Source organism: Tuber melanosporum, assembly GCF_000151645.1.
Source record: "Tuber melanosporum whole genome shotgun sequence assembly, scaffold_19, strain Mel28".
Classification (NCBI taxonomy): domain Eukaryota; kingdom Fungi; phylum Ascomycota; class Pezizomycetes; order Pezizales; family Tuberaceae; genus Tuber; species Tuber melanosporum.
In genome coordinates, this window is record NW_003298852.1 from 658,049 (window position 1) to 685,899 (window position 27,851).

A 27,851-nucleotide genomic window follows, 5' to 3' on the forward strand; every position below is an offset into this window, starting at 1 on the left:
TGAGGAGGCCCGAGAGACCGGTATGGTAGCCGAGAGTGCTTTATTGAAGATCCACCTGTGACTCTGGGAGACCGGGGGGAAATCAACGAGCGTAAGAGATGAGGGGTGAGGTGCGTTACATTGTCTGGGGTATGACTGCATCGGTTATCACTCGTAGGTGTGTATTCCGGCTAAGTTTCGATTGGCATTCAGATTCCAGGTATAGAACGAGAATTCAGTAAACCTAGGGCAAACCGTAGCATGTGTAACCCAGCTGAGTGAAATGACCATTTCCTAAATCCGGAAAAACCCATAGACGTAACATATGTTCCGAGCTTTTTCCTGATACGACGAAAGCATGAAAGGTAGATCCGGCCATAAGAAACATGTCCTTTCAGGTATCATGACTCCGAACACTGCATGGAGAACTTCCTGTCGCCAGAATTCCACAAGATGGAGACCCGCATCCATTACAGGACGCTTCACGGTCGTGGAACTTAATTCGGCGTAACGGACGAAGCCCGAAGAGCATATCCCTCTCAATGCTCCTGCTGCTCAATAATCCTGCGGCTCGTTCTAATACTGGTAGCTATCCCTCGTACTTGCATTACCAGGGCCAAATGAAAGCTAGCGGCAATCTCTTAAGCACCCTCCGAAAATGGTAGGCTAATTACCCGAATTATACTAGCGCACGGGCGGGAGAGCTGGGGTGGGGTTAAGGAAAGTGGAGAGAGTGAACTTTTTGAGCACCCCGAGACGGTAGCCCACCGCACCAACCCAGTCCCACTCAGCCTACGGGGTTCGCAAAATATGGCAAAAAAACCCATGCGTATATGAGCGCACAGACAAAATCACAACCCGTACTGTATTTCCTGATACTTTCTCGCCTGGGACAAGCAATATTGCAATCCTACAATAAGTTAGGTGTGCCGGGGTGGACGGCGGAAAAAGTGACTGAGAGGGAAGGGTTCAGTTGGTTCATATTTTTTGTTGTCGCCTGCCCCTGGGCTGAACACCAGTCTCGGTGTCAGCGATGGAGGGGTAGACAACATCATACAGGTATTTGTTATCGCACCGGATCTGGTAGGGAGATGAGATATAGCTCAATCCACTTGACTTGCGGGAGAAGGACGTTTTTCTTTTTTTTTCCTTTTTTTTTTTTCTTTTTCTTTTCCTTTTCTTTTCTCTTCCCCTTCACTCCCTCGTTTTCGCTCCCTGTTATTTCTTGCACCTTCAGCGACACCATGATGAAGTTCGCCCAAATACCTATCCACCGTAAATCTAGTTGTCTAAGAACCTATTGCTATCGGAGTACTAAACAGTCAAAGTCATAAAACTAATCCCTCTAATCCCTTATGGAGACAAGGGTTATGTTTCCCAATTTTTATGGACACATCTAAATATGGTGCCGCATCACCTTGTACAGTACCGGTACTCGCTCCAGCGGTACCAGTACTGTACAGCCCTCAGAGAAGCCACACTCCCGTAACGTCCAGGCACGTTGGGCACAGTGCCATGCCAGGCGTTCCCACGATCCTCTACCTTATCTATCCCCTCTAAGCTTCAATTCAAGTACCGTATCATAGATACACAACTCCCATAATGGCTTCTCATCCAAGGTTGACTATTACTACCGCCAAGGCACAGTTTTGGCGGAGCTAAGTCTCGAAACTTTATTTTAAGCCGCTACTTTCCTGCCTTAAATGCGCCAAGACTTCCCACAAGCATTTGCTAGTTGTCCATCTCTCTACCCCAAACTTCAGGGAAAAATTCCGACCATTGGCACCGTAGTGTAAATTAAAACTACGTACCATAGTCCACTCGAGTACCGTACAGTACATTCCATTATTAAAAATTATGACGGCATCCAGACTATGCCTGGTTGCACCGAATCGGTCTATTGTTCAATGGGCAGGAATTGCGCCCTTAGTGGAAAGACTTGCCGGGGTAGACATAGAATAAAAGGTGTTAGAGGCGCTGTACTCGTAGGTGTGATGCCCACGAAATGGCAAGCCGTGAAGTGCAGGATGGCAAGGTATAACAAAAGAGCTAAGAATAGCTCAGTGAGAAAACTCCCATTTCTCGATCCTGATTCCCGAAATTTCGTCAAGCCATCCATCTCGATTCGACATGAAACTTGTCACTGCCATGAAGGAAGAGTGGCCGGATGCACGTCCGTACAGTGCCATGCTGGATCTTATTCGGGCACTCTCTTTGCTACTCGAGCCTGCTTGTTTGAGCACTTCCGGAGGGAAAATTCCCTTGGAGGAAACAAAATAGAGAAGCGCTCGTTTTCCATGAGGCTACTCCAAAACGAACCTTGTTCACTTGACCCATTGGAGGAACATTTGCAAAAAAAGCGTCCTTGGAAGGACTGAGGTTAGCAAGCCTATCCTAGCCAGCCGTAAATTCGATAGTGACAAATTCCCTTCTTCCCGCAGGTTTCCGGATATTTATTCGTTTCACACGGATTCTATAGAGGATACCTGAATTAAGGTAGAAATGCTACTTCCATCCATAGTTGACTCAGTAGTAGAAGGTATTGGAGAGGTACCGTAGAGTACAAAACCGTAGTGAGAGTTTTGCATTCTACAGTACGGTACCGTATAACACCTTCTACTTTAAACTGCCACCTCGATAAGAGCAGCGGGGCTAGTGTAATTTCACTCCCCCCCCCTTACTTCCTTCCCCAGTCACTCGGGTACGCAGTTGGGGCGGATGAGGCTCCAGCTGCCCTACACCGTTCGTTACCACTTATTTTTGCTTGTTTCTTGTTTTCTTTTTTCCTTTCCTTTCCTTCTTTTCCTCCACTCTTACGCACGATTGAGCCCTGCACCGCAGCTGGTAGCAAGGGGGGGGGGTGAGAGAACGTGGCCTTGATAAGGCCAGCGGGTTCCAGCATCGAACGAAAGTCAAGTGTTGCTCTACAACTCCACTAACCTCTATTGACAACTCTAGCAAGTGGGACATAGTAATCTTTGCTCCAAGGCAAGAAAAAATACAAAAATCCGGGCGTTAATTTCAGTTTTCTTGTTCTTTAGCCTAGGGAATAAGTAGGTCTTCCTCACGGAGACCCTGAGAAAGCTATCATATCTAACCTTTCTTTCTAGGAGAAACCGTTAGATTAACCAAGAACCACCCCGTGGCAACCATGCTTTCATTGGCCCTACCCTCAGAATCCAACATGACCCTCCAATCCCTCCCCAACGAGCTCCTCCTCATGGTAACCGAATATCTCTCCCCAACCGACATTAAACACCTCATCGAAACAAGCAAACGGCTATCAATAATAATGAAGCCCCTCCTCGACCGAATCGCAATGCAAGACAAAGAAGGCCTCACCTCCCTCTGCTGGGCCTCTCAGCACGGCCACACATCGCTTGTATCCCTCCTTCTCAGAATGGGCGCAGATATCACTCTCCCGAGCGGCCGCTTCGACGGTGCACCCCTCCAATGGGCAACCTTCTTCTCCCAGGAAGCCATAGTCCATCTCCTCCTAACCCACAACGCAAACCCGATGGCCCGCGACCGCTTCGGCGCGACAGCCCTCCACTCGGCGCTGCACAGCAGCGAGCACACAATACGCTTATTGCTGGAGCACGGCGCCGATCCCAATGCCGTGGACATCGACGACGAGACGCCACTGCACTACGCTGCGTTCTGCGGAAACGTCGGAATGATCAGATTACTGCTAGAGCATGGCGCCGACGTCAACTTCCGGAATGCAGACGGTGAGGTCCCGCTTCATCATGCGGTGGATATAGACGGGAAAGCGTCGCTTGGGGAGCAGAGGGAGGTGTTGGAGATACTGCTTGGTTCTGGTGGAGACGTGCATGCCCGGGATTACATGGGAAGGATGCCGCTGCATTGGGCTGTGGAGAAGTGTCACTTGAAGGCTACCGAGGTGCTGCTAGAGGCTGGCGCAGATGTACATGCTAGGGATTCGAATGGCGAGACGCCGTTGCACTTAGTTGCTAGAGCGCGGAAAAGACGGAATGGAAAGGAGGTTGCGGGGGCCTTGATCTCCAGGAGGAGCGGCTTCCTTGTGAGCGGCATTGGAGGGGAGTCGGTAGTCGCGCTGGGCAAGAGGTATGGCCTTCTGGGCGCGAGCGGGAGGTTGGGGGATAGGAGTATAGCACAGAGAGGAGAGAAAAGGAAGAAACTGAGGACTAGAGCACTTTTGGATCGGCAGTAATCGGCGGTGGATAGTTTTCTCCGGATTAGATTGGGAAGGGTTTATTTATTTTACTGGCGTTGGATTTTCATATTCTCAACCTCGTTTCAATTTTCATTTCATTGATAGATGTTTTCTACCAGAGCACATTTTCCAGGGCAAACCCAAGAGTTCTTGGAACCTGTGTAATATATTATTGTCATACTATAGCTGTTCGATTGGTTGGTCGGGGTATGCAGCAAGCTATACCATGGGCCCCCTTGGTATGCAGCGGCAGAGACAAGAAAATCGGTCTGGATGCATATGTACCAACTACAGCCTCGTCGGCATTAGTATGAGAAGTGGAGAGTTTAAAAACATGTACTATAACTCATCAGGACGACCAATTGTTAGAACTTCGCATTTTACGCACTAGGATCAAAGTTATTGAAATGGGAGTTTGTAAAACCGTAAAATACAAATTCCAAGAGAATTTCACCCCTCTTCCCCCCCTCGAAAAAAAAAAGAAATCACATTTATGGCAAAAATCAACGGAGATCTACCTACCAGAGTGATACTCCATGACCCAATACACAATCTCATAACCACAAAAGGTCAGAAACCCCCACCTCAACCCCTCCCAGCGCACCCAACCATAAAACAAACCATCAGGCCACAATGCCACGTCCATTAAACCAAACATGATCTTGATGCCTTCCACCAGCAAGCCCCAAACAGTAACGTGCACAGCCACAACCACATCTATTCCCAACCCTCGCCCTCTTCCCCTCCCCCTCACTCCTCCTCTACGCCTCCACTGTGAACCTCATCTCGCATCCCGCCCCCCGAGCGCCCAATCATTCTTCTAGTATCATAGTTCCTAATCGGTCCGTACGACGCTTTGATACATCTTTCATACTCCACTGCACCGCAGGTAACGGGATGGTGATGTTAAGGAGGGGGTGGAGGGGTTAGCAGGCTGTGTCATGGGGTATCACACGGATGGCGGTCTTCAGGTGGGATCTATTGGAGGGCGGGTTGATAATTTTCTTGTGGCCCAGATACTTCTTGGCTGGAGGGTATGCTGGGTTTGACCGGATTGGATTGGAGAAGTTTACATGGATATCTCGATATGGTATGATACAGCACCGCGCTCAAGAGGAGATTGTATACATTCGGCACGAAAATGCGATGCACCTCTCCCTACACGGAGGGTATTACCTATCATCCAACGAGTTCCTACCCGTGGGGGAAGGGAATCTACAACCAGCACGTTACAACATCTCCCATTACAGTTCCTCCCTCCCGCCCGGATACGTCCATATAAATATACACCACAAACATACCAGTACGACTCCAACAGGGAAAATACCAACCACTGTACCCGTAAACCGCAATACCCCCGCACCTTCCCTTCCTCCCGCGCCCCCGAACACCTAAAAAAAAAATACATAGAAAGCCCCCCGACAATTCCGATCATGACCAAAAGAGCTAGACTCACGCCAAGTTGTTGAACAGGAAAAAAAAGAAAAAGAAAAAAAAAGACGATGACTACAAGACAAGAAAACTCACGCTGAGTCGTCAAGATGGAGAAAGTGGTGACGGCACGTCAGCCAGTTTTCAGTTCAGTACGTTGTCTTGTGTCTGCTGTACGCTCTAATGCGCGCATTGCACTGTATGCACAGCATGTGGCACGAATGCCTTATACCGCCGCGTTTGATCGACTGCATGTGTGCGAGGGAACGGCAAATTCGACGCGGGTGACATTGTGTGTTTCCGGTGTTTTGGTTGTTACATATAATAATATGTGGGTTTACCTGAGTGCTGTTGATGGATGGTTCACCTCACATTGATGAAAGCGGCGAGTGGGCGAATGAGAGGGCGGTTCGTTGGGTCGTGTGTCGGTGAGGGTGGAGAGGGTTGATATATCATACGACGGTGAAAGTGCGGGGGGGGGGGTGAGGGTGTGTATCATAACTACTGGATCGACTGGACGTTGCGGTGGTGGTGGTGGGTTGTCCACACTCTGGGGAAGCATGAAGAAGGCAATTTGGAATCCATTTGGAATCCATATATCATACTTCGACAGCTCATGTGCCGGGGTCTTTTCAAACATAAGCATAAATTAAGGCAGCGATTTCCGGTAAACTCGTAAATCGCTGCTGTTTCTCTTGCGAGAGCGACCGGCATATCGCTTTGAGGGACAGACGAGGGTTGTATCCTAGCGGTGACCGGAGATGTATCGTATCATTTCATATCATAGCACATAATCCAGGACCGTCAGTATCGATCAAATTTACTACATGTGATACCTCCGTCCCACCATGTTCTAACTCGGTGCCAGCTAAATATCGTGTCTCTTGGGAATCTGGTCCAAACGGCTCTTCCTCGTTGACTACCGCTCTTTGGTATGTTTGAGGATTGATCTGTGGGGAGCTCTCCTTGAGAGAGAGAGAAGTATTCTCCCGCACCAATGCTTTAATATGGGAATCAAGACATAATTTACTGGCCCGATGATATAGCGAGTATATTATAACCGCTTATCTATGGTTTATTGTCAGCGCGTCACTAGCCACAGAGTCAATGATTTCTAAGGGTAGGGGTAGTATCGTATATTTGAGCATGCGTTTATCATTTCCCCCGGCGCTACTAATATCGGTACGGTACTGATGCTGCTCCTGAGTACAGTAACACTGCAACACAAATCAGGCTATTCACAGTCGCGCTACCCCAGCACTACAACTAAGCCAGTAGTCTAATGCAAAAGGTTCAAGTACAACATCGGACCCCTCCCCTTTCTCATCCCTCCCTTTCTCATCCCTCCCTCCCTCCCTCAGTAATTACCGTAGTCCCCAGAAGCCTGTCACCTCCAGCGTCAAAACAACCTCCAAAACTCCATCCCACCCCTCCGATTCATTCTTCCGCTGCAAGCACCCGATGACATCAAACCCCACCCAATAAATTCCCATACCCACCTACCTTACAAATCCTATTGTAGCAGAGCATGGCTCGCCGCCCCAAGTATAGTACCGGTACCATGTAACCTAATCTCAACCCCCCCCCCGCATAATGAATACGCCACTCCTCCTCCAGCTGACGAGAGCACCTCTAGTTCCGCCATCATAGCTCCGCTCAAGCTCCACTGTTCCACACAATAAATTAGATGCTTTATTACTCTTCGGCCGGGATTGATTCCTCCATATCGCCACCGGCCTCCCGTAGTAAAAACGACACCCGAAACGCCCGTCGGGCGAGATATATAAGACATACAGGGTGGGTGGAATTGTCACTGTATGTCGAAGTGAAGGCCCACTAGCAGGTGTCCAGCACCTCATATCGCGGTGAGTGTTCATCCCATGCCGAAGTTGGCCTGCTAGCCTGCTAGTGCTGATTGGTGTACCGGTGCCCGTAGTGACATCGCATGATGGGCTGATTGAAGATGCCGGCTGATGGGTACAGTACTGTGCAGTGCCTCAGCGTTGGAATATTTTACGGAATTGTGGCACTCTGTTGCACAAGCAGGTGACGGAGCAGGCTTTGGGTGTTTCGGAAAATGTTTAACCCTTTCTGTTTCCTTGTTACTGCAAACTCTTTATCTTTCCGGATGACAGCCCGCGGCCCCGCCGCCCTTGTGGACCGGGGTTTTCCAGAGAAGCTTTTTTCAGGCCGGTACCATATCGGAAACGGCGATATGGTCTGCACACCCCCTACAGTGCTCTACCGTGCGGTCCCCTTCCACTAAAATACCAGTCCTCGAGTAATCAATCTCCCCATTCAGTATCTGGTAAATCATCCATAGTATATACCGTAAAGCAGTCTAATAAGTAACCCCCATAGACCCACAGAGCACGGTCCAAACAGTGGGGGTAGTCGCTGTCGAGGGTGGAAATTCCTGGATCTTGATACCGAGAGCGCACTACGAGATATCGACACCCAATCAGCATCCCGGAATGCTGTTTCACTACTTCACCTCCTCCTTCCTCTTCCCCACCCTTAGTACCGGTATCTCCGGGGGCTGGACTAGCGTACCACGCCTATCAGCCTGAGGTGCTAGAAGATAGATCTATGATGCTCCATACCGTATTCGAGTACGGTACGAGTACAAGTGCCAGCACTAAAAAGTACGGTAGCACGGTACAATACCCTATGATGTGTCAACCTTAATTAACGGAACGGCAGATTCCTGCGATACGGTATCCGAACACCGCGAGCCATCCCACCTGCCCCACCAAGCCTCCACTCAACATTCCGAGAAAGTCCGGCCGAAGCGCAACGGTGTTTGAGATGTTCTAGGCTTCCAGGTTGCTCATTTCTTCGTATTCCAATCCACTCTCTTTTTTTTTTTTTTTTTTTTCCCACTTTCTCCTTCATCTCAGCAGGACCAGCAGCGAGGGGTGGCAAGACCGGGAAGACCGCGAGTTCTCGACCAGTCGGCAACCCACTACGAATACCGTAAAGGGAGGCTTTAGGTCCGGGTTTACCGGTACTCGAGTAGCCTAAGCCGAACATCCCCGCGAACGAATGTTTCGTCCGGCCAGATGATTGTTAGGTTCCAGAGCCTAGTCGGTGGCAACGGGTGTGCGGAGTGTGGAAGGAGTGAAACTGTGAAAGGGAGTGCTTGAGTGAGCGATAGCCCTGTTTCATGGGCTCATTGTCGAGTTTTAGTCTACCATTGTTCGCTGGGTCCCGGACGTCGGTGATATGCGAGCCCCGGTCTGTGGTAGCCATTGTGCCCGCTGGCTCAGGATTAACTTGTGCGCCATTTAGACATTGTGCAAAAACTCCCTCTCCCTCCCCCGCTCCCTCTTTCCTTTTTCCTTCTTTTTTTCCTAAAAGCTCTAGTTGGGGCTGTTTGGCTGAGTGACCAGCGATGACTGTTAGGGTGAGCTAGTTGCTTTCTGCTGGGAGACTTCGGACATGCCTATTGTGGAAAGGCAGCATAAGGGGGTGTTTGGCTCACCACAATTTGATTTTGAAATCACGATTTGTAAACCAAGATTTAGAACCGACCAACTGACCACAATGCACAAAGAATGATCATATAAGCAGGTTTTATGAGTTGTGATTGGCTGGTATCATACCAAATCTCGATCTATAAATCGTGATTTCTAAATCAAATCGCGGCGAGCCAAACTCCCCCTAAATTGCTCCCACAAGCGCGGCACTGTAAACGTACAATTGCGAATATGTATGATAGCGTATGCTCGTATATGTACCCCGAGCGCTTGCAAGATGATATGAAAGGGGGCAATTGACTACCGAAAATGTGAAGATGATGGACACGGAGCTCAAACTATCAAATCATACAAGTGCGAATACATTCTTCAACGCCTAACCTTCGGGGGTCTCGGTGCGGTAAAAAACCAACCTTACCTATCCACCTGTCACAGCAGCCCGCACACAAGCCAACCCGAGACATCAAACCACCACATACCAGTACTATACCACCCTCTCCATCATAGATTCTGGTATCCCATATCAAGCACCTTGAGTGAACTAATGTATCAATTCCTCCTCCCCTTCCCCCTAGTGCTCGAGCACCTACTCGAGTACTGTAGTTGAATAAAGGCTTAATTCATCCATCCGTCTATCGCTAAGCTAATGTATGTATGAAACTACTCGAGTACAGTACTCGTACAATAGGTAGAACACTGCTCACCTCACTCGCTCGCCTAATTTTCTCTCCTTTTTTTCGCATTCTTCCACCCCCCACAGTTCGCCACCCGGGAAGTGAACCTTATATTATTTTCCTTTTTCTTTCCTTCTTTCCCTCTTTTGTGCCCGAGTACTTGAGCAGGACTGATGGAGCTTCCATATCCGGTAGTTCAAGGGGGGTGGTTCACTTTTCTTTTCTCCCACATTATGCTCTTTGGTACAAGTACTTATATGGTATGATACCCTATGGCGGTAGATATGCATCGGGCGGAAAAGGGTTTGGAGTACGGTAGCGCACAGGGGCAGTTGTGTAGCCGTGCCTGCCACGCCTGCCTGCGCCGTTCGGCTCTGGCCTCGGCTCCCGGCTTGAGGGGAGGGTGGGTGTTGAGGAGTTTATTGTGGAGTGGCGGTAATATATCATATTCCATGGTATTGTGGATGGCAAGGAGAAGAGTAGTCTGACCGTGCTCGTCCACCCGAGACATAGAGTCTGATGGCTTAGCGGGTCTTTGAGGTTCGCATGTACGAGTATGAGCAGATTACTCGAGTACCGTATCTGATGTTGCGCCATGGGTAAGGTTACAGTAGCTCTGGCAACCCACGGATATGAAAGTTTGCGCAGAGAGACCTGGGTGATGTTAACACAAGTTAATGACAGTGCCTGGCCACCTGGTTCTTTGATCTCACCTGGTCCAGGTGTGAAAACTATGAAGTCGGACCTGGAGTTGAGGGTCCTAAATTCTCACCTCCACCCCACACTTTTATGCCCTCATTAGGGTGTGATTTTGGAGCCATTCTCCCTAAGCACAATCCCAACAAGAGTGGACCCAAGATGCCTGAGAATTGGCCACTGTATGGCCCCTCGAAAAGGCCGAGTTTAAGCCCGACATTCGTCCGGGTTCCGTGGGCTCTCGATGCGAGTGGCAACCCCTAGCGACAGTATTGATGACTCCCACCTAGGTCGGACTGCACAAGCGCTGGTACCGGTATCGTGGAATGGCTGTTTTCGGGGCTTTGGCGCTGTCTCCGGGTTCCTGCGGTTCACTTAGCTATCGTTGGAGCAGTGCCGTAGGTCGGCAAGTTGCCGGTGGTAGAGTACGGGTAGAGTAAATCAATACGAGCACAGAAGCCCAGCGATACTGAATGCCGTACCTCAGCTACCGCATTCTTCAGCTCCCCCTCTTTCCCGTACTCGCGCTCTCCCATCTACAAAGCACATATCACACTGTGTTGCAAGATGCCATACTCTATATTATGGAGGAATATGAAGCCGCCGCACTCTATTCGTACTCCGGCAACTCTGCTCCCGGGGAATAGCAAATGGGGTTCAGGCTACTCGTACATATGCACGAGGCAGTGTGGGTCACCCTTCAAAAGCCTGAATGCGGGACTGAGTACCGGTAGAGTGGAGTACTCGTACCGTACTGTACCATTCCAGTCGGACAAAAAGGAAATAGCGGTAGGGTCGAAGCCTCAAAATCTTCCACCGCTTCTCCTCCTTGTGCTGCGGCTGGGGGGTAATGGAGGGAAGCGGACACAATACCGAAAATGCCTGAACCGCTTCCCACGTTTTCTCATGGTCACTCCGGGGAGTTGGTGCCCGATTGCGTGAATGTTGCATCTAACGGAGTGGCGACTCATTATACCGCTGTGTGCGACATGGTGGGGGATGATGGATGAAAAGGAAAAAAAAAGCACAAGTACGAGTACAGTATGGCAGAGGAACTGGGCACTCGTACCGGCAGTCTACAGTACCCTATTTTTGCACACTATTGGAGGAGCGGTATGAGTCAATGTACTCGAGTATAGGTTTACTCTTGAAGGGACAGCTATAGTACCGGTATCCCACTCGCTAATTCTTTCCAATACCGGTACTGGATCATCTCTATCCATACTACATAGGCACTGTACTGTACAAGTACAGTGCTGCAGTCGGGAGGTCCTGAATTTCAGACTTGAACGTTGCCCTGTGTGATGCGGCAGCCGGTAACAAGAGGTTCGGCACCCTGGCTTCGGCGCACGTGATAGGTTTACCGCCGTCCACAAGGCTCACCTACCGCTAACCTATATAGGATCATTCTAGCCCAATCAGCCGCTTTGTTCGCATTGTTCGCATTCTCAGCTTCACACAAATTCGCACCAATCTGTGCCTTCGAGTACGGCGCTCGAGTACCGGTATGACATACCATTGTTCTGCTACACCTGCTGCCGCCATGTAACTCCAGCCGGATCTCCACCTTGAATTGGACTCCTGCTTTCCCTCCCTTCTGCTAGGGGGGAGGGGGGGGTAGAAGGTTTTGAGGGGATATCCTCCTCTTCCCTCATCCACACATAGGCACAGCACCCGTACCACCCACCGCAGCGGATCCAATGTCTTGATCCGTGGTAACAGAGGTTCCCCTGATTCCTTTTTCTCTTCTTTTTGACTTCCTTCTCGTGGTTTCCCCTCTTCCTCCTTCCTCCCCGCCTCCGTTTCTTTTTCCGCTTCTTCCTTTCTTTTTTTACTTCCTTTTTACATTGTGTCTCGCATTCACCCTTTTTTGCTTATTCGGGTCAGTTCCGATTCCCCGTATCATTACCTACGGTATCATACCGGGATCACATCACATCTCGGGTGTCGGAATACCAATTGTCGGCAGGATACTACCGATAGCGGGTGATGATTTACCTGGCGTCAACGAGATGGCAGGTCAAAGTTTTGGTTTTTTTTTTTCTTTCCTCCCTTCTTTCTTACGCTCCTTTCCTTCCATACCGAAATAGGTTACCGGGCGGAGATACCGGTGTCGCTCTTGCAGCAATACCGGTATTTATGCAGTGTCATATCGTAGCATAACTACGGTACGAGTACTCGAGTAAATTTACTATATATCCAGGCGCGCGATAGCTTGAGGAAGGGATTTTTGGCACGCATAATATTATCTATGGTTTAGCCAGCTACCAGTAATGGTATCCCTTCGTTCGTTCCCGAGTTTCACCACCTTTTAGTGCGCACTCAGGACAGGATCGGCAGCCTGCTAAACATATGCCGTAATGCTTGCCACCCCCTCGATTGACCAAGAACTACGGTAATCCTGAGCTAACTCTGCTAGATGCCCTAAATTCCCCTATGTGAAGATATCATACAAGCAAGTACTACTAGTACTACAGGTATGCACCGGTACCCACATCCCCACTTCCATTACTCGTACTGGCATCCAGACCCGCACTACTCGTACGAGCACGGCCAAGTGTAATTCCATCTTATATTTAATTTTGAATCAATGTGCGTCCACATTTCTCCCTAGACGAACGAGCACAAAGGAAATGTTATGCATAGCGCGATGGCCCAATTTTTGGCAGATGTCTTTTTCTTACCTCTTTCTCACTCATCCTCACCACTCCACACACCCCTTCCGCGCCAGGGCAATTTTCCAGTCGTGACGAGAATTTTGCCATGGCTTTTTCCTTCCTTTTTCTTTTCTGATGCGGGAAGTTCTCGGGCACGAGATAGATAGGTGATACGCACGGTGCCCCAGGCCCCATTTTATGATACCGGTATCATACTCGACAGAGTGATCAGTCTGCGAGAGGGAGGGGAGAGGAAGGGGGAAGGGAGAGGGAAGGGAGAGCCAGCAATTGTGAAGAGAGGGGAGGGAAGGAAGAGGAATACGGTAGTTTGTTGATCAGGGTAGAGAGGAATACCGGTACGGTACGTATACTGTATATGGCAGGCTTTTGATAGCTCTCTGGATTCCTTCCTTTTCTTTCCTTCTTGCCCCTGGCAGTTTTTTTTCTTTTTTCTTTTTTTTCCTTCCCCCGGCATGGAAGGAAAAGGAAGTACGGCAGCAAAAGTACGGTACAGTTCGGTGACAATGTTCATCGTCGGCGGCAGAGCAACGGCACTCGCCTGCTTAAAACCCCTTAAACATCAACCTCCCATACAACCTTGCAGCAAATGTGTCTACCATTGTACGAGCAGAACTTTGTAGAATAGGTACCGGCACTCGTATAATAAGGTAAATAAATACAAATGATCAATTTAACATTCAGCATGCCACCATTTTGCCTTAGTAATCAGTTCAATCCTCCCAGGGGTACCTTCTGTCAGCCTTTCAAATAAAGATTCTGGTATGATACCTGCACAGTACATGTACTAGTACTCGAGTATCAACTCCCAGCAATGAATAAAGGTTTCCTTGATATGTGGCTCTGCCTTGTTTTCCGATCATGACTCCACCTTGATGAGAGCAGTGTTTGTGGCAATGCCTATTAAGATGCACCCAACCACGTTCAATGGCATTGAGATCTTGTGGATATGGTGGCCAATCCTCCGAAACCTTCACATTATCCTCCTCCAACCACACCAGGCGGGACTCTGTGTTGCACGAGATATTTGGATTGGGTGCGAGATCTCAGCAAAGCTCATCCCTACCTCCATTGTTCCTATAGCCCTATTCTGCGGATATAGGCCATTATTTTCTTTTTTTCTATATATCGACGTGCTTGGGAGGGAATATGTGAAGGAGACATCACCGAGGTTGTCACCTTCGGCCACGAACCATGGAAGCAGAAGCACCACGGCCGCCCACACCTTTGGGGCAGGCATTCGCTTTCTCCTCTGCTTCCTCTTCTTCATCATGACACCGATGCGGTAAAATTAACTTACTTTGTAGAGTAGTAGTAAGACGGCTACCGGTGCTGTGCTGATATTGTGCTATCATGCCTGCAGGTGGTTTTAGCTGACCTCTAAATCCGCATGCTACTTGTACTAGTACAGTACAAGCAGAGTGCCCTGGGTAAAGGGTCCTTCCCAACTACCCCATTGATTACATATCCGATCATTTTCCCCCTTCTCTTTTCCTTCCTGCTCCGTCTTTGATGTCAAGGTGAAAACGCTACTGTGAGAGAGGGAAGTAAGGCCAGCACTCAGTCACTCAGTCCCCTCCACCTCATCTCTCATATTTTCCCCTTCATTGTGAAGGAGAAGAGAACTTATTCACACATCACGACCTGCAGGTAACTTTTTTTCTCTCTTTCTTTTCTTTTTTCCGATCACCTCCCCAACTTTCTGTCCCTTTCCAAGCCTTTTTTTCCTTTTGGCGGGCCTCTCTATATCTGGCATCCTATTCCCCCTGCCCCCCTTCTCACTCCTGTCTGGTGCTCGGTATCAGTGGAAAAGATTGATACTGTAATTCCCACCATCGTCGTCTTGCCGTCGTGGTCGTGGTTGTCTTCGTCTTCGTGTTAAGGTACGAGTAGTCCTCCCCCTCCCTCCCCTTGCTCCATTCTTTCCACTAGTCTACATTCTTCTTCCTCCCGTCCTCCCCCTTACTTCTGTCCCTTACCTCCCCCCCCAATCGAAGACCATTTAACGTTCTCTCCGCGTATTCCGCCGCGGTTTCCTATCTTTCCGTCGTTCTCACTCCTGTTCCCAATATAGACCATACTAATTCCTGGCAAGGAGACGCCTTGCTAACCGGTCACCAATAAATTTACACAGGGAACACGGGAAAGGAAAAGAGAAGGAACAAAAGGGTTGATTTTTTCCGGGTCCCGCCACACGGGATCCTAACCCCACAAGCTCAACGTTTCGCTCACTCGTTCAACTCAATTCACCTTCCACACCACTACCGGTATTCATACACCCACACCCACACCACGCACCCCTCGCTACAGCTTTCTCCAAGACATTTCCATTCCATACAAAGAATTCCTCGAAAATCCCACGCAACAAAACCCAGGCGGTTCCTGACTTTCCCTTCTCCACCTTATTCCTCACAACCTTCTCTCAGCCCCCGCTTTCGAGAAAGAAGCTGCGCGATAATTAATCAAGATATTTCGAACGAAATGGAGGGCTGGCTCCAGGTGCCACCAGAGCGGAATCTAATGGGTCGTGCCCTATGGAAGGTATGTGGTAATCTCAAACCCTATAATAAATCCTTACCGCCTACCCTTCTCGTCCGTGCATGCGTACACGCAAAATCATTAGCAATCAATTATACATGTTTTTTTTTTCCCCTTCCAAAACCTCAAACATAATCTCCTTCTTCTTTAACTCCCATATCTATGTCCCGGAACCCCCGAACCAAAACCCAACCCAAATACAAAATGCTGACCGCGTCTTCGTGCGACGATAGGTCAGGTACGTGAGATTCGGACCCAATTCTTCCACCGCCTCAACAAAATCCGCTACATCTCCCACCCGGCCGTCCGCAGCTGCGGGCGCGGGTGCGATTGTAGGTTTAGGTGCGCCATCGCTTGCAGTTGGCGGTAGCAATAGCAGCGGCGCGGGGGGGAAAGGGACGTACAGTTCAGAGTGGAAGTCGCACTTCACGGGGTCGAATGTAGCTGGTAGTGGTAATGGTGTTGGTGAAGAGTCGGGCCAGTTGCCGATTTACCTGTCAATATACAAGCAGAAGGTGAATTCACATGACCTATTTCCGGGATCCCCCGCCTAGGAACGTATTGCTGATATGCAACTTGATAACGACCAGAACGATGTGGAGCCCGTAGTGCGATACCCGTAAGTTTTATTATTTCCTATTTTTTCTTTATATTGGTATAATATTATTTTTTTCTTTTTCTTTCGAGAATTAGCACTAATATTCTTCGTTTTCGCTCTAGGTTATCTTCAATCGCATCTTGCTATATCGGCGACGTAGCCGGGAGACACAAGAAAAAGTCCGTAGTCCTACCCACGCTAGTAGTCAACCTTCGTACCGAACCAGCTCTGTCATCATCCCGCTCATTTCGGCGGCGAAGCCATGACATGCCGCCAAAAGATAGCGTGAAGAGGGAATCGCCAGGAAAGGAAACGCTGCTCTTCAGACCGGGGTCGGAGGCCAATTCGCTGGAAAGATGGGCGCGGGAAATTCAATCCTATTTAATACCTAGTTCATCACACTCCAACGCAACGGTGAACACTCTGGAATCTGCCTTCCGGGAGAAATTCAGCGACCCCGATGACATACCCGGTTCATCGTCGTCACTGTTCATCATTAACGGCGAGCCGACCACAGCATTGCTTAGTCCCTCACTGCGCTCGATGGCTAGTAACTTGTCAAGCATAGATTCGGATGATAACGGCAGTCTGCTAAGTAGCCCAGCGTCGGAAATGAACTCACCAAAAGACCTGGATAGGGCGGACCGACGGCCGAGTCTGCACATCGCGACCAAGCTCCGAAACTACATGGGCCCCGCGTCGCCCGCATCGCCCGCATCACCCGACATCGCCAACACTAACGGCTTCCCTAGCATGCACACAGCATCCCTAAACCCCACCCGCACCACCTCTCCCACCGCCGATCCGGTACCCGCTCGCCGCGAGACCATCCTGGACCGGTTTTTCTCGACAGCCCCGTCCAGCCCATCGACGACCTCGGCCCCAGTTCCCATGAACTCAATAGCCCGCTTCGAGGCACTAATAGAAGACATGGAATCCGGCGAGCTCCGCGCCCGCGACGAATCCCTGAGCATAAGAAACCACCCTCGCCGAATCCCGAGCCCGACCCAACGCGCACTTGAATACGTCTCAACTGGCTACCTGGACGAACCCTCCCCCTCCCCTCCTTCTTCACTTTCATCATCAACTAGCACCATGGACCCCGTCGACACGACCCACCTCTCCCCGGATGACCCCCGGCTCCCTTCCCCCCTAACGGAATCCCTCGGCCTAACCCTCTCGCGCCAGCCTTCGGAAGCCTCTCTGGGCACAACGACCAGCGTCACGAACTCGCAGGCGGAGACTCAATCGCAGTCGCTCGGTGTGTCGAATAGCAAGCGCCACTCGCTCGCCGAGTTTTCCATGGTGCGAATCGCCACGCCGCCGCTTTTTCAGATCGCAGGGTCGAGGAGGGGATCGCATTCTGATATACCGAGGACGTCGGAGTCGTATGATGATGGGCCGGCGCCCCTTGCCACCCCGAATTTCTCGTCGCATCCCAGGATTGCCAGGGCGCTATTTGGAGGGTTTTCGTTTTGAGTGCGGGGGGCTCTGGATTGGGTGTTTTTTTTGTTCTTTTCAGTGTATGTGTAGGGTATTGGGGGGAATAGGGGAGGTGATGAGGTGAAGGTTTTTTTTTTGTTATTCCGGCGTTGAATTTTATGTTTTTGTTAATTCATTGAGCGGGGTCGCGTCATGTTTTATTCTGTCTGATGGAGATGAGATGGCAATCCTTTTCTTATCACTTTTCCTCCCTTTCCCCCCACCGAGGGAGAGGCAAGGGAGGTACTGTTGGACCATCATGTTGACTTACTACTGGTCTAGTTTGTCATGTCCAGTGGTTTCTCACCCCTCTCTCGGACCTTTGTTTACTATTCTCTCCTATCTCCTCTCTTGAGGCATGGCCCATATTCTTGTACAGTATCTTTTTCTTTTTTCTTTTTCTTTTTTCCTTGCTATTCTGTTTAGCGAGCGAGTGATAGTAGAAGACTGAACGGCTCGGGCCGAGATGGGGGGTGCTTGGTATGATAGTATGGTAGCAAAGCGTAGTATAACAGACAGGCGCGAGGAAGCAGCAAGCGAACAAGCAAGCGAGAAATGTAGCATAGACTAACAAATAATACCATACCATTATCAATAGTTCACTCTCCGTCTCTTGGTTGATATGCAAAAGCTGCGAAGCCCAGTAGGCCTGTCAATTTCAAACCCTGATACCGCCTCAACAGCAAACCCTAAACTTCTGCCCGAGAAAAACAATAACCTTCCCCCTTGCGGCTATTGTATGATATCGTATCATAGCATCATAGGATTAACGCGCCCCGTACGCTTCAGGGGCTTAAACTTTCACGACGGATCTGTCTGGCCGTCGCGCTTACACTCAACGCTAGGGTAGGAAGAGCCATAGGTTCCAGTGTTGGAGTGGAATAGGGACTACGAGTAGCCAACCCCCCGGGGCGGCATAAGGAAGGAAAGAAAGCAAGGGATAGGTGTATCATGCATGGAAGTTTGGGGTGCGTGTGCATGTGCGTCCGTGTGGGTGTGCGGGTGTTGGGGGTGGGGGAATTGGAACGGATATAGATATGATACCACCACCTTCCTTCGCTCCATCGCACATTTTCCAATCCGATCCCACTCCGCTCGTGCAGATTTAATAACCGCCCTTCCCCCGAGTAGGGCGGTAACGGTACGGTATATAATTTTGCTAGCAGCCCGCCCGTCCCCGCTTCGTAGCAGTGCACTTGGCTGCGACTTATATCACTGTGCGAGCCCCCCCCCCGCTCTGATTGGATTTACCAGGGCGCCGGCCCATGGGGAATCGCCTAACAGAATTTGGGCTGTATGTCCGGAGCGTTGGTTTGGTGGTGGTGTGCGAGGGTATATAAGTTGGTTCCGCGATCATATATACCTACCCGCCGGTCGGTCGGTATCGTATGGTATGATACGGTCGTACTAGTGTGCCGTACCGCGCCTCGGAGATGCCGATAGTCATTCACGTCGACGCTAGCGCGCAACAGCGCCCCATTTCGTTACGTTACGGTCCCTCTAGCGCCCGTCGGGTAAGCCGAGCACTGTGCACTGCCAAAATTTCCCACGTCACGGCTCCCTTCCCCCTCCCTTCCTTCCTTCACCACTCCGCACACGCCGATAGACCCCGGGAAAGAGCACTCACAATGCGGGAATGGATTATCCTCCCCCCACTTCCATCCCTTCCGTCGTTCGATACACAACCAGAGACCCAAGACTATCGAGTGATAATTCATGACGCCTCATACGGCTTATGGCTAGTTATCGTGCGGTGCGGCGTGTAGGTGTGTGGTGTGTAGTGGGTGAGTGGGGTGGGTATGTAGGGTGGGTGGGTGGGCACGGCACTCTACTCGTCGCATGGAGGCGCGCATGCGAGTGTGAGTATGTCGTGCTGCTTACTTACTCGTGAACTGGCCGGTGGAATATTTACCGTACCGTTACCGGAGGAAGCTATCGCGGGTGTCGGGAGAGGATTTGCGGGAAATGGTGGAGTTGGGTAGGGGAAGTTGTACAAGTATGCCAAACTCGTTACTTGTAGAGGTTATGGCGTAATGGTGGTGGGGTGGTGAGTGGTGGGGTTGGTACGGTATTCGGTTGATGATGATCATATGGAGGGGAGGGGGGGGGAGGAGTAACTGCCGGTTCATCATCATGTTCACTTTTTGATCATGTATGATTGTGAGATTGTGAGATTGTGATTATGTCGGTGGGGTGTGTGGGGGAATGTTTTTTTTTTTTTTTTTTTATTAAATCTTTTTTCTTTTCTTTTCTTTTTTGTTTCATCTAGATTATTTGGGGATGTTGCGTCCGGGTTTTTGGGCTGTAATGTATGAGAGATAGTTGGTAGGTTATGTGCGGTGGTTGGGATAGATAGAATCATTGTCGGGGATCTGCTGTCCTGTAGCTCAGTGCAGTGGACTGTACTGTACTATGCTTTACTGGATTGAACTGGACTGTTACGATAATACAATACCGTTCATTCCTCCTCCCTTTATCCACCCCTCCACCTCCTCCGTCACCAGGACGTGTGTAGTGGCAGTACTGTACCGCAGTAATCTATCCCCCTCCCTCCAAACCTTAATCCTGAAAAATAAAATAAAAATACCACAAAACTCACCCCGTGAAATGAAAAGCCAAACCAAAACTCCTCCTTTCCTCCCAGAAATAAAATGAGGATAAAGAACATATTATAATAAAGAACTATCATTTCAAACCTTGACCGAATCAAAAACCAAAGACAGAACATACTTACCCCCCCCCACCTAGCCGTCCTTTTCTCCCTTCCATAATCCTTCCCCACCCGGCCAGCACGTCTCAACCTCTCAAGGGAAACTCCCACCTCTACCACCACCCCCTCTCCCTATTCCTCCTCCTCTCCCGCTCCTCGCATCCAAGTCTCAAATGCCACTCCACCGTGAATCCAAACACGTCCGGAACATTCTCGTCGGCCCCCAACTCCCTCAGCAACCCAAACATCCCCTTATCCCTTCTCTCCAGCGCCATGTGCAGCGGCGTGAGGGCCTGTCTCCCCCGCTGCTTGCAATCGATGTTCGCACCCGCCCCGACGAGCATGCACACGAGGTCCCGGTTGCCCGTGCTCACGGCCATGTGCAGCGGCGTGCGGCCGTCCCAGGCGGGCACGTCGACGTGGGATTTGCCGAGGGGGTGGGAGAGGAGTTGGTGGAGGAGGCGGGTGGATTGGTGCTTTATGGATAGGTGGAGGGGTGTATGGCCCGTCCTGGGGTTCTGGAGGAGGGGTGGGTTTGGGAGGAGGTAGAGGAGTTCATGTTCTAGTTCCCTCTCCCGCTCCCGGTCTGGGCGTGGGCATGGGGATTGGTCCCCCGATAAGGGCGGTGGTGATGGGGATTGGGGCTGGGATTGGGATGATGGGGGAGGCGATAGGGATGGGTTGATGGGCGGGGAAGGGATCAAACGTCCGTTCATGAGGATGCTGAAGTGCCGGGATGCGAGTATGGTTCGGAGCAGTTGACGCTGAGCGTACATCGCCGACCAGGTCAGTGCGAGGAGTAAATGCTTTTCGCTGTTCGCCGCGTGTTTGTATGTCTGGCTGCTAAGCACGGCGGTTAGGAGGGGGTGTGTGCGGATAAGCGAGTTGAGGTCACCCAGTGAGAGGTCTTGCGCGACCATTAACAGGAGTTCGTTTGGTAGGTGAAGGAGTCCCATTCTGGCTTTTTATTCTTCTATTTTTTACTTTCTTTTTATCCTTCTTCCTCTCCCCCCGATGGATGAATCGACGAACAAACGAACGAACAAATGGATGAATGGATTGACGAATGGATGGATGTCGTGGTGATTGATGGAGTTGAGGTTCAAAGCTGGGGAGGAATGGAATGGAATGGAATGTAAAGGGAAGGAAGGGGAGGGGGGAGGGGGGAGGAGGAGGTTTGAGGGGAAAAGATTTGTTTTTGTTATTTATGCCTGCTACACTCAAGCCTAATCGGAATCTGAAAAGGTTGCCTGGGGAAGACCCTTTCCCTTTTCCCTGTTCCCTCCTCCCTTTTTCTTTTTCTTTTTTCCTTTTTTCCCCTTTCCTTCTTCCCTTTTTCTTTTTTGTGGGGTGTAATGTGCGAGAGCGGGCGGGTGGTGCTGGTTGTATGCTGGGATATGGGATCTTCTTTCGACAATCCCGATAGGAAGGAAAGAGGTGAGAGAGGAAAGTCCAGTAGGTAAGGGATTGAGGGAAGAAAAGAGGGGGGGGGGGAGGAAGCAGGACAGGCATTTGGGCTTTGTTATCCTGCCGTATCCTTCCCCACCCGCCCTATTACAGGCCGCCGCACTTTTTAGCTGTAGGGTAGGGCACTGCATTATATAAGTCAAAGTGAAGTGATCCATGCGGAACCGTGGAGCTGTTTATGTACTCCAGCCAAATGGCTGAGTCAGAAACTTTCTAATGGGTTCCCTAAGCTGGGCTAAAATGGGCTCTGGTTGACTGATCTATCAATTGATCGATAGAGTGGGGAGGAGTTCGGAACTGCGTGTGGATGGGTGGACATCCAAAACATATATGATATTATATTACATGTCCGGCTTCGACAGACCGTCTGCCCAACCGACGAATGGCGGTCGAGGATGATGAGTGGAAAAACGATTTAAACAATACCATATTATTATTTGAAGCCAAACCACCGTGACCTCCTTCCCCCTCGCAGCCAAGTATGGTAGGGGGGGGTATACAGTACTACCCACCTGCCCACCTAGATCCACGGTAGCCACCATCCACCCATAAATCCTACACCCCACCAACCCCGTCCCTGAAAATCTCCCCTCCCCAGGAACCAAGAAACAAACCCCAGCGAAAACAAACCAATAAGCCCCAGCCAGACCACTCCATTACAGCACTTGCTGGCACGGCACCTATTGCTGTAAGCCCTCTAAGCGCTTGATAACAACAACAACAAGCCTTAATCATCCATCCCCCCCGCTGCCCCACCCCTCACAGCCTCTCACTCGATTAACTGACACCTCGCCGTTTCGCCAAGAATGCCACGCTATACCCCATTCGCCCGTTTCCCGCTTTCGTTTCCCGCCCGCGGGTTGCAGGTTGCTGCAAGCCACCAACTTGGAACAAGCACTGGGCCGGAACTGTAGAGTGACTGGTCGGGAGGAGGGTAGGGATTTCATGTCAGTTTTATCCTTTTGTTTTTTTTTGTTTTTTTTTCTCCATGATATATACCTTGTCGGAGAATAATATCGTCGCGAGAAGCGGAATGGGCGAAAGGGGGCGGGGGGGTGATGGTAGAGGAAGGTGGAGAGTACCGGTGGAGAGGAAAAATAAGGAGTGGCCCATGCACTCCCCTGGATCGAGAAGATGGAAGGGAGGGTTTACCCTGGGGCGGTACTGTACATTTGATTGGTTGGACGGGATGGCATTCGTGAATTGTGTTGGACGGGGGCGCCTCTCGCGTTATCCGACTTCCCCGGAGCCGAGGCTGTGCGCATGTGCCGCAGAGCCTCTGTAGATCGTGTTTGGCAGATACCGGTACTCGTAGGGTATGATACCATAACTTTCCTACAGAACCGGGACCAAAGCATCCATCATACCTCGCAAACTTACTGCTACACCTCAAAATGGTCATAAAAGCTTGTATCTTCGACATTGGCGGAGTCTGCGTACGCCCCCCTTCCCTCCAATTCCCTCCCCTTCATAGCCAACGAGTAAAAAAAAAAAAAAAAACAGGTCCTCTCGCCCCTTCATGCGATCCGAGCCTACGAGACGGAAAACTCCATTCCAAGCGGCTACATCTCCTACGCGATCGTGGCCTCCTCGCCATCGGGCTCCTGGGATAGACTCGAGCGGGGCGAGATCCCGATGGACAGCACCTTCTACACCGGCCTCACCTCGGACCTAACAAGCCCCGAAACCTGGAGCTCCTTCCTCCGCTCTCGCAACCTCCCCTCGGGGGCGGCGAGCCCGCTACCGCACATAGACGGCGAAACCCTCTTCCGGCGGATGATGACCGAGTCCCGTGCTCCGAACCCGCCCGTCATCGCCGCGATAGGCAAGCTGCGTGCGACGGGACGGTACAAGCTCGCGGCGCTCACGAACGACTACCAGTTCCCATCAGGCCACCCGTTCGCGGACAATTTGGGATTGAGGGGATTGTTCGATGTGTTCGTCTCGAGCAATGAATGCAGAATGAGGAAACCCGAGCGGGGGATTTATCGGCTCGTGCTTGAGCGGCTCAACGTTGCTCCGGGGGAGGCAGTGTTTCTGGATGACCTGGGGCTGAATTTGAAGGCTGCGAGGGAGTTGGGGATTATTACGGTTCGCGTGCCGCTCGAGGAGACGTGGAGGGCTGTCAGGGAGTTGGAAGGGGTGCTCGGTGAGAAGTTGTTGGATGAGGAGGATGAAGACCTGGCCGGTGGAAAGGCGAGATTGTAGTCTTTGTCCTTTTTTTTTTTTTTTTCAGGAAGGAGGATCGACTGATACCCATATTATACCCAACGAAATTTTGTAGATTCCAAGTAGAATAGCCATGACTTAACTTGCCACCCCGGTTCACTGCCAGTCACTCGGGGGGGGCTACCATGAGTTACCATAGAAACAAATATACACAAAAGCTCAGACCCCCGGAGATATAGTATCATATCACGGCATCCTAGCGCCCAACGTCACAGATAACATTACCGCCTATGATACCTGCCTCACATCTCCTCTTCCCCCCCCCCTCGCACAACCCCAAGAAAAAGGCGCACCCAGATGACCAAATCGTATCCGTATTCATATCATACTGTACCCCTCCCCCGTAATCTTAGGGCGTTAATCTTATCCTCGGTACCACCGAGACCTGTTGCGCTACTTTGATTGCGAGTAATCACCCGCCCACTGCACCCCGCCACAAAACTACTGTCGGCAGCTGATTCAATTTCTGTCTTTTTCACTCGGCTCCCATGAATATCCCACACACACACACAGACACACACATGTTGGATCGCCCGTCATCTATCTTACTCTTTCGTTTCATAATGATCTCCCCGCCCCTCCTTAAACCTTAACTCACACTCTCCCAACTTCACGGGAAACCCGTAAAAAGGAACGAAACAAATACAAAACCAACCTCAACCCCAACATCTCCCCCCCCTCCAATCCATTTATCGTATTCATCCACATATCTATCCGCCGGTCGGTCCGCCCATCCATCGCCGGACCATTTTCCAAAACCAATAATAATAAAAAATTCAACAACAACCATAGTTAATTTTTTTTGTTTTAAGAAAAAAATGTTCACAAGACGAGATAAGAAGGTAAATTAAACTAATGAGAAATCCCATTTACCCTCAGGAAGGAAAAGAAGGGAAAGAAGAAAAAGAAAGAGCGCAATATTTACTCCTCCTTGGCACCACCCCGACCGGACCTCTCGGCCTCGTCAATGCTCTTCTTGTCGGATACGACGTCACCACCTTGCATTCCCGGCATCATCCCTCCAGCCTTCCATGGTCTCTTAAGGTCCCCGCTGGCGGCCTTTCCAAAGACGTGGATCTGGACGAGCTTGGATTCGAAGGCAGTTTTGAGGGGAATGATGCCTTTTTCCGTTAGAATCACCCACCAAAAAAGTGGAAATGGAGGGAGTGTAATTACTCTGGACAAGCAATGGGTTAGTGTACTTCATGTAGAGATGCATGACACCCATCATTCCAACGCCCATCAAAAGACTCTTGAAAGCCGCCTTGAGCTGATCGCGGTCGTAGGCCGCGATGGTAGTTGTCACAAGCTTCGGTTGATCACCGGAGAGTGGCTGAGCGGGTTCGAGGTACTTCATGGTTGTGTTGTCTATCCAAAGTCAGCAACGCCGTCCCCCCAAATTGATATCGAGACTCCTTCTTTTTTCTATTCCATCCTCTTACTTACCATTCTTCTTATTGATCTGGCCGCTAACGTACACGTACAGCGACAAGATGATAACGTTGGAAAGAACGTACATCGCCCTCACGCCATTCAGGACATTCGGATCCTCGAACGGGACCTTCTTCGCGACTTGCATCATACCCAGAATGATCACAATATTGGCACTATGTCACATCATCCATTAGCCATCTTCCCCTTTTCATCCGTTTTAGAGCAAAATAAAAGTTAAAAATTAAAAATTAAAAATAAAATTAAAAAAAAGGTATATCACATTTGTGGATTCATTTTGTCGCTGGTGAAAAAACTATTTTGCTCCGGAAAGGAAAAAAAAAGAAAAAGTTACCGAGCGAGCGAGTATTGGGGGGGGAGGAAGGAAGGAAGGAAGGAAGGAAGGAAGAAAAGAAGTCAACGTTGACCAGGGTAATGCCCGGGGGAGAGAGAGAGGGAGAAGGAGAAGGGAACGTGAGGGTAGATGAGCTGAGTAGATGGATGGACGCGCGATGTGATACCAGCGATGAGGGGAGTTGAAATTATTATTTTTTTACCCTCCCTCATTGAGGTGTTGACTTAAAGGGTGAGTTGGAAAAGGACACGTTTGTGGGTGGCTGCGGGTTGGGGTGGCTAGTGGGTTACCCGGAGTTTGTGGCGGTGGTGGCTGTTAAAACTTACTCAACGTGGACGAGTAATGTCGGTTTAGTCAGCGGATCGGATTTTCGTGACCTTAGCTATTAGACTAGCAATTATAGGTGAGGAGGATACGAAAAGTTATCCTTTCGAGAAGATGGTAGACTCACGAGTCTAAATGAGGTATTAGTAACACGGCCAAACAACGAAGGTGATGGATCAACCTGACCCGGGAACATTGGCCTCGTCATTCCTTATCATAACACGGGCGCGCAGTTCCCCGAGGAACCGGAACATATTATATTTTTTTCTTTCTCAGAGCGCGAGGTATACCATAAGCCCCTTCCGAGGGAAGGTGTATCACAGTCATACCCGACCAACTCCGGCCGTACAGTACATGTGAGCGAGTGAGAATACATGAACTTCAAGTACAGTACAGTACATCATATTATTATCATACTCACTTATATATTTTAGCCAGCCAAACTTGAAAAAAGGTTACAAGTTGTATGTATGCTACTTCGAAACCTCCATAATTAATCGATCAATTGCCCACCTCAATATCAGCGCCACGCCAGTGGAAGCGAACGACTTGTACTCCAGTAGTGGTGCCGGCGCTTAATAAGTTATGATATAATACAAAGTTCCATGCCGAGGTGGAAAGTACTCGGGGGTATACGAAAGTGATTAACATTTTGTGGTGTGGGGTGGTGTCATGTGACAGAAGCGGTTATGTATAGTAACTTTGGGGATACCGGATCGCCTATCTTTACTGAAATCAAAGGTCCATCCCTGACCTCTATCTATAAAGAGGCAACCGCTCCACCACACGTAATTAGCCTGTATGAATTGCATTTACTTCTCATAAGTGCTATTCTCAAGACAGTTAAAAGTAAGTACCGTAAAAACCGAAATAGAAGAGAAATGTGCTTTGAGGTTGTATTAAGGTGAGTCATGCCAAGAAGCTAGGATGGTCACATCAGTGTAAATTATGAAATATGAGACATATAGAATTTAAAAATACATTCTGATTTTTCAATCAGTTTTACCAAGGACATATTCTCCATCTAGCTCATCATTTGTAATATTCAACTCTGTTGAATTGTCTCCTTCTCCATTCTCCTCACCATCTTCTTCAACAGCCCCCCCAGCCACCATTACCCCATCTGCCCAGTCCTTTACCCCTTCCATGAACAAGGAAGTCGAAAGACCCTTGATGGAAATTTCAGAATCTCTACTTCCGTCAATAGGAAGAGAGAGACCTACAGCGGTGAAAGCTCTTTCAACCACATGGGAATGGTTCATCGTGAACCTTTCCCAGGCTTCACCGACCACCCAGGTGCAGAGAACCCTCAGCCATCCTACCATGCTCCCCGATAGCTGACCTCCCCCCAACAGAATCTGCTCCTCCTCCATCTCTACCTCATCAAACTTTTCTTCGAGGATTTCCTAGTTTGAGATTTAGTTAGTAACTGGATCAATAAGTATTCCCCTCCCTGAATTTTAGTGATTGACTTTGATGATATTAACCTTCAGAATATCCTTAAAGGGCCGGTTAATCGATATATTGAGGGGCTAAACCATGCTGGTACAGCCTCCGGGTATCACACTAAGTGTGATGTCGTGGG

At 49.8% G+C, this 27,851-nt stretch overlaps 3 protein-coding genes; 2 read left to right on the forward strand and 1 right to left on the reverse strand.

The window, feature by feature from the left end:
- Positions 1 to 15,768: 15,768 nt before the first annotated feature.
- On the forward strand, positions 15,769 to 18,352 carry GSTUM_00005384001 (uncharacterized protein; the record flags this gene model as incomplete). XM_002837459.2 has 4 exons in its annotated part: positions 15,769 to 15,834; positions 15,904 to 16,185; positions 16,261 to 16,289; positions 16,391 to 18,352. The coding sequence occupies 4 exons, from the start codon at positions 15,769 to 15,771 to the stop codon at positions 17,745 to 17,747; spliced, it is 1,734 nt and encodes a 577-aa protein (XP_002837505.1). The 3' UTR covers positions 17,748 to 18,352.
- Positions 18,353 to 23,321: 4,969 nt separating this feature from the next.
- On the forward strand, positions 23,322 to 24,239 carry GSTUM_00005386001 (uncharacterized protein; the record flags this gene model as incomplete). XM_002837460.2 has 2 exons in its annotated part: positions 23,322 to 23,363; positions 23,431 to 24,239. 2 exons carry the CDS (start codon positions 23,322 to 23,324, stop codon positions 24,133 to 24,135), a joined length of 747 nt encoding a protein of 248 aa, XP_002837506.1. The 3' UTR covers positions 24,136 to 24,239.
- A 456-nt stretch (positions 24,240 to 24,695) lies between these two features.
- Positions 24,696 to 26,163, reverse strand: GSTUM_00005388001 (uncharacterized protein). XM_002837461.2 has 4 exons: positions 25,871 to 26,163; positions 25,603 to 25,763; positions 25,333 to 25,524; positions 24,696 to 25,277 (listed from the first exon to the last, which is right to left on the reverse strand). Exons 1-4 carry the CDS (start codon positions 25,882 to 25,884, stop codon positions 25,078 to 25,080), a joined length of 567 nt encoding a protein of 188 aa, XP_002837507.1. The 5' UTR covers positions 25,885 to 26,163; the 3' UTR covers positions 24,696 to 25,077.
- Between the last annotated feature and the right edge of the window lie 1,688 nt (positions 26,164 to 27,851).

What these genes read in the sequence shown, in the direction of transcription:
- GSTUM_00005388001 (XM_002837461.2), bottom strand. An exon ending in CCAGATCAATAAGAAGAATG is followed by an intron (nt 25,525 to 25,602) that starts GTAAGTAAGAGG and finishes GACTTTGGATAG; the next exon opens with ACAACACAACCATGAAGTAC. An exon ending in TAACCCATTGCTTGTCCAGA is followed by an intron (nt 25,278 to 25,332) that starts GTAATTACACTC and finishes TAACGGAAAAAG; the next exon opens with GCATCATTCCCCTCAAAACT.